This window comes from Desmodus rotundus, chromosome 3 (genome assembly GCF_022682495.2).
Source record: "Desmodus rotundus isolate HL8 chromosome 3, HLdesRot8A.1, whole genome shotgun sequence".
Lineage (NCBI taxonomy): Eukaryota > Metazoa > Chordata > Mammalia > Chiroptera > Phyllostomidae > Desmodus > Desmodus rotundus.
Genome location: NC_071389.1, coordinates 148,179,178 through 148,185,177, shown reverse-complemented (window position 1 = coordinate 148,185,177; position 6,000 = coordinate 148,179,178). Strand labels below are relative to the sequence as shown.

The following is a 6,000-nucleotide window of genomic DNA, read 5'->3' as shown; positions in this document are numbered from 1 at the left end:
ATGCCTAGGTTGCAGGTTTGGTCCCAAATCAGCAACAGATAGATGTTACTCTCTGTCTCTCTAAAACTTTCCTCCCACTGAAGAGAAAACATATCTCTCACTAGGTCTTTGAGGAAACTGCAATCCCTTAACAGGACCAGAACCCAAGGTACTCCTGTAACATAACAGAGTTGACTGTCAATTGTTATGACTAGGGCTACTGAAAAGTGGGAAGATTTTCTAGTTGTGGCATTACAAGAATATGGTGTTGAGTATCATTCTAACAAGTCATTACAGAGGAAGGAAAAAAGGTTTTTATGCCCTATGCATTATCTGTTACTGTACTTCTGATCTACCAAGTTTTTGTCCAATGTTCCCCTCTATCCCAAGGCCTAACCTGTGAGCTCTGAAAGCAGCAATTACTTGAAAGATTCATCTTTGTATCCCCAGCACTTAACACTGACTGTAACACAGGTCTCACACAAAGCAGTGCTGAAATATGAAGCATTTCTATGCTATGACAAATACATATAGAAACTGGAGGGAATAAAAAAACTGCCAAAATGCAGAAGCTCAAAAGATTTAGAGGAGGACAACATATTTAGTTTTATTTCAATCAAATCACAACACTTTCTTTTCCAACTGATGGAAAGTGCATCTACAATTTGCTATTACAGATTCACTTTTAAAAGGTTTGCTGTGATATTACAGTGAGCCTCTTTTTTCAAACAGAGAAATATTCCCAAACTCTTCCTCAAGTAAAAATAACTCCATTCCAGTAAATGGCAATACATGAAATTACGGTAAACCAGACACTTAAAAGGACAGCCAATAAGTCTTCCAACAGTTTATTAGAAAGAATATAGACATTAAAAAAAAATCCCCACTGTCATGAACATAAATTGAGGTTTTCAGCCCTGGTATAAGCTGGATCAAAAAAAAAAAAAAAAAAAAGTAAAGAAAAGAAAGAAAAAATCCAATAGTGTATTAACATTTTTTTCACTCATTTGCCATACTGACAGTGCAAATACAAATTTGGTCTAAATGTACAGACTCTCAAGCAACAATGTACAGCCTTTCTTCGTCCTCCATGCTAAGAGATGTAAAAGTTCAAGGGCCAAACAATACCAAATGTATAGGCTTCAAAAACCATCTAAGTTAGGGCATTTACTAGTTTTAGCTAAGATACATTTGGAACACTGACATGTGGTCACTTATGTACAATAATGTGAAGGAAATTTTTTGAAAAATATAACTTTAGTGGAACAACCCTGAAGAATATACCAGAGGGACAGATTACCAGTTTAGGTATCAACCAATTTGTTTCAGCCAGTTTGAGTCCATATACTAAAATCTATAACTATCTTTCCATAATCCAAGAGCTTCCTATTATGTCAGTATCTATGTTATGAAGTAAAGGAGACTTAGGTAAAATGTTTTTATTTATCACAACTGTTTTATCAATTGCTTAGGACCTCAACAGCATCATGGAAGTCTGGGAAATGTTCATGCATAAGGTTATTGCCTTAGCTGACTTAAAATTGCCCCATACAATGGTACATCTCAACCCTTAGTGAAGCCTTTAAGAAAACAAACAGGTTGGAAAATGGGTTAAAGGAGGCAAATGCAGCATCTGCCTTTAGAGTAATCAACTCAGAAATTCAATTATGAAATCTTGCAGAGAAGTTATTTTTCTTTCTCAAAATCCGGTGACGACATTCCTTACTCCAGATCTGGCATTTCTGAAAGGATTTTAAAAAGATTATTAGTATGAAAGTACAAGGAAATAATCTACCAACCCCAGAGTCTTATAGGAAAGGCAGCCAGCACCAGAGTTAAATAGTTTCTTCTTTTTTGAATTTGAACCTCATTCAAATTTCTGCTTTGGCTATTTATTAGAGGCCATGAAAAAACAACATATTTTTTCCCTAAAAATTACAAAGAAATTAACCTCTTCATTTTGAGAGTTTGGTTTTTGATGGGAAATATCACTGTGTAAAACATACTTTTCACAAAGACACTTACTTTCATCATCACTGTCTTGTGAATCCTGCAAAAGGAGAAATACAAAAACATTACCAAGTTGATCAAGCATTCCTCTGTGAACAGCTTGCCTTAAAAAGCGGAAGCACTGTATTTTTCACTAAAGTAACAAAGATATGTGGTTATATCAAGCTTATGAATTTAGACTTTAGAATAGGTTTATTGAAGACAAACAGATATACAGATGAAGTTGTGTGCCTTTTGGTAGGAATTAAGCCCACTCTTTAAATCCCTCCCTGCTAACCAGATTCAGATCTTGGCTATGAAATGGTTTCTCTTCTCTTTTGACATTCAGTGAGGGAAAAAGATGGCTCAATACAAAGACCAATGGACTGATAGAAGACAGTGAACTCCAATGATAGCTGGTGAAGTCTAGCTGTATTGAACAAATTTCTTAAGGACGTTAACAGAATGCCAAAGAGGGGAATGTTGAGAAGAGTGACCCATTATATCCTCTTACAGCTTCACAAAATCCTTATGTTTACTATAATCTCTGACCAATCCTGCTTTTATAAAACTCATTTAACTTTGTAAAAATAAACCCTAAACTTACTCATTAATTGAATACAGCATATGATGTCTCCATGAAAAGATGTGTTTGAAATCTGGTCCCTTTTAGAATGGCCAATGAGACACCAGGTACCCACCCCTCAAAAAATGGGCACATTTTAATATTTTTTATTTATTTAAAATGAACCATTTAAAAACTGCTTTTTCCTATATTAAAAAAGTAAAGCATCAAGAAGCGGGGAAAAAAAATCTTGAACCTATAGCAAACAACCTGCAAATACATTGTTTTTTACTATTTAAGTACAGAGAAAAAAATTTATAGACTTACATCATCTGCTCCATCTACTTCTGGTAAATCTACATCCTCATCACCACCCATGTTGTTCATCATCTATTTGAAGTGTAAAAATTAGTTTTAAAAAATGATGTTAAATTAAGCCCTAATTATTAGGTTGCACGCTCCAGAATAAATCTTAACTCTGCCATAGATTTGCACCAATAAAAAAAGCAAAATAAACATTAAATACCTTCCTTTCTGGAAAAGGTAGATTATAGGTAATCATGTAAAATCCTGACAACTTGTAGGGAAGTTAATACTTAGGTTGCATCAAAGGAAAGTCAAGTTATTAAAATTCATCTGCAAGGTATCTATGTATGATATAGAAACTAAACACCCAAAACCTGAATAGCAATTACCACTGATATTTAAGGAAAAGAATGGGATTCATTTGTAGTTGTGAAGTCTCATATCCTAAGCTAACTGACGTATGTATTATGGCATTCTCATTATAGTTTTAGAAGAACCAATACATGATTTATTTATAATAAAGTCCTTTGGTATAATTAGTTTGTATAAAAAGGCCTGAAAATTCAATCAAAAGTCAAACAGCAGCAACTAAGTTAAAAGCAGAAAATAAACATAATGCTTGAAGGAAAAGGTACACGCATTGGAAAATAATCTTGTATATATAAATACCCTTATATACTTGTAATAAAATGGGACTAACAGAACATACTTACATGAAGTACTAATTTCCCATCTTTATTGTTTCTGATCATAAAGCAAGTAGTGTACAAGTAGCCAAAGATGAAACTATTATCAGACGGGGAGGGACTTATCTCCTCCAAGTAACAACTTCTCTATAATGTTTAACTTTCAGTATAAAAATTCTGGGCAACCTAGCCTCGAATAATATGAGTAACTATTAAAGATTCCCCTGTGTCTGAAGGTAATGTTGAACGCCATGGTTAAGTTTATCAGAAAAAAATGCTCAAAATGTGCCAAGCATGTGAGGTGCTAAAGATAGGATGGCAACAGAAAGAGAAAACTGAACATATTCAAGAGCTATTTAGGAGGTAAAACAAAAGAACAACAAAAATGCAGTTAACGGTACACTGGATAGACAGGCAGTGAAACAGAACAATGTTAAGTTGTGATTTGCACAGGTGGGTAAAAGGTGGCACCAATTACTACAGGAGGAAATAACAGTATAGCTGAGCAAAGTCACATAGTATTCTGCCTACCTGCCTTTTTTTTTTAAATCTACCCAGCCAGGGTTTCCCTTTTGTCTTTTGAAATTAAGGTGCTAGAGCCATGTGAGGAGAAATGTTAAATAAGCAGTTGCATATGCAATGCTGAAAATGTACTCACTTTTCAAAAAAGAAATGTAAACAAACTAGTCAACTAAATTTTCAAATTGCAATGACAAATGGATTCCATTGGCATATCTTCAGCTTAGAACCTAATGTTTTCTCTTTTCTGATTAGCTTTACAGCAGTTCATTTGATAAGGTGTATTCTACCTAAAAGCAGGTCAATGATTTCTTTGGGAGACATCTTGGGAAAAATAGGCTTATTCAAACCCTTTCCTTGATTTGACAAATTAAAAAATCCTTACATACCACTCACTGTGTGTGTTGGGGGGGGGGGGAAGAGAAGCATCAATTTATTGTTCCACTTATTTATGCATTCATTGGTTGATTCTTGTATGTGCCTTGACTGGGCATCAAACCTGCACAGCATGATTCTTGTGTTTAAAGGTTTATATACATATTATCTGGCTCCATAATTTAAGCCAATTACTGTATTAGTGCTCCTAAAAATATCTGTTCCAGGATTGGAATAAAAACTAGCTATACACGTCCTGGCTGGTGTGGCTCAGTGGATTGAGTGCTGGCCTGCAAATCAAAGGGTTGCTGGTTTGATTCCTAGTCAGAGTACATGCCTGGGCTGTGGGCCAGGCCCCCAGGGAGGGTGTGCGAGAGGCAATGACATATTGAGGTTTCTCTGTCCCTCTCTTTCTCTCTCCCTTCCCCTCTCTCTAAAAATGAATAAAGATCTTAAAAAAAAACCCCAAAAACAAAAAACTAGCTGTACTGCACTGATTGACTCTATGGTTTATTTTTTGTCTTTTTACATCAACTTAAAAAAAAAAACATTAAAAAAGTTAAATTTTAGGATTAAATGGCTATTGTCAAGATCTTATTGCCCTGACTGGTATAGCTCAGTGGGTTAGGCATCATCCTGAAAACCTAAAAGGTCACTGGCTCGACTCCCAGTCAGGGCACACGCCTGGATTGTAGGCCAGGTCCCTGGTTAGGGGTGTGCGAGAGGCAACCAATCGATGTTAATCTCGCACATTCATGTTTCCTCCTTTCTTTCTCCCTTCCCTTCTCTCTAAAAATAAATTTTAAAAATCTTAAAAAAAAAAAGATCTTATTTAGTTTTACTGCATACTAGCCTCAAAAAGTAATGAATGTCTTAAATACCACTTGGTGTTTTAAAAACAAATTAAAATGACTACATAGAAATATACTGAGAGGGAAGGCAGAAGAATGCATTTAAAAGAACTTACCTCAGAGAAACGATCAAAATTAGACATGTCTTCATCTGAATCATCTTCCCAGTCTTTCCAATTATTGAAATCCACACTAAGCCAATTAAGCTATAGACCAATAAAAACATCCTATGATTAGGTTAACTCGTATTCACTGGCATGTACCTTAAGATTACATTTTTTTTGTAAAAGGTGAAAGATTTATACAACCTGAAGGGAAGCCAGAGTATAAGACTACATTTTTTTGAACTGTGGGTTTATACCCACTAGTAAGCCATAAAATTAGCACAAAAAAGGGATGGACTAATCACAGTGAAATCAAATGTAGTAATGGTAAATACAGTTTCATGATGCTGCTTTCAGTTGTTAAACAGACCTACGTTTTAAAGCAACAACAAAAGTTCATTGGTACAGATAAGAAAGCATTGAGCATTTTTTTCTTAGCATAGATGAAGAACTATGCTAAGATACCTGGTTAACTTATTTTGTTTGGTAGCACCAAAATATATTCCTGTGTGAGTAATTTACAAAGGCTTCTAAGCAAAATCTGCCTCTTGAATGCAAAACATTCTGTATCAGCTAGTGACTGATCTTATTCAGACTACACTCTGCTTTAAGTTAAAACTAGTAAA

General features: G+C 34.9%; 1 protein-coding gene across 2 annotated transcripts in view; it reads right to left on the bottom strand.

The window, feature by feature from the left end:
* Positions 1 to 811: 811 nt before the first annotated feature.
* Positions 812 to 6,000, bottom strand: part of PTGES3 (prostaglandin E synthase 3) — a 28,184-nt gene continuing 22,995 nt past the window's right edge. The window contains exons 5-8 of one of the 2 annotated variants that reach the window (XM_024576256.4): positions 5,387 to 5,476; positions 2,861 to 2,923; positions 2,005 to 2,029; positions 812 to 1,721 (exon numbers count right to left, since the gene is read on the bottom strand). In XM_024576256.4, the coding sequence (XP_024432024.2) occupies positions 1,702 to 1,721; positions 2,005 to 2,029; positions 2,861 to 2,923; positions 5,387 to 5,476 (198 nt within the window). In that variant the 3' untranslated portion in view covers positions 812 to 1,701. The remainder of the gene's footprint in view (positions 1,722 to 2,004; positions 2,030 to 2,860; positions 2,924 to 5,386; positions 5,477 to 6,000) is intronic. The other variant, XM_045184669.3, reaches the window with a different exon arrangement.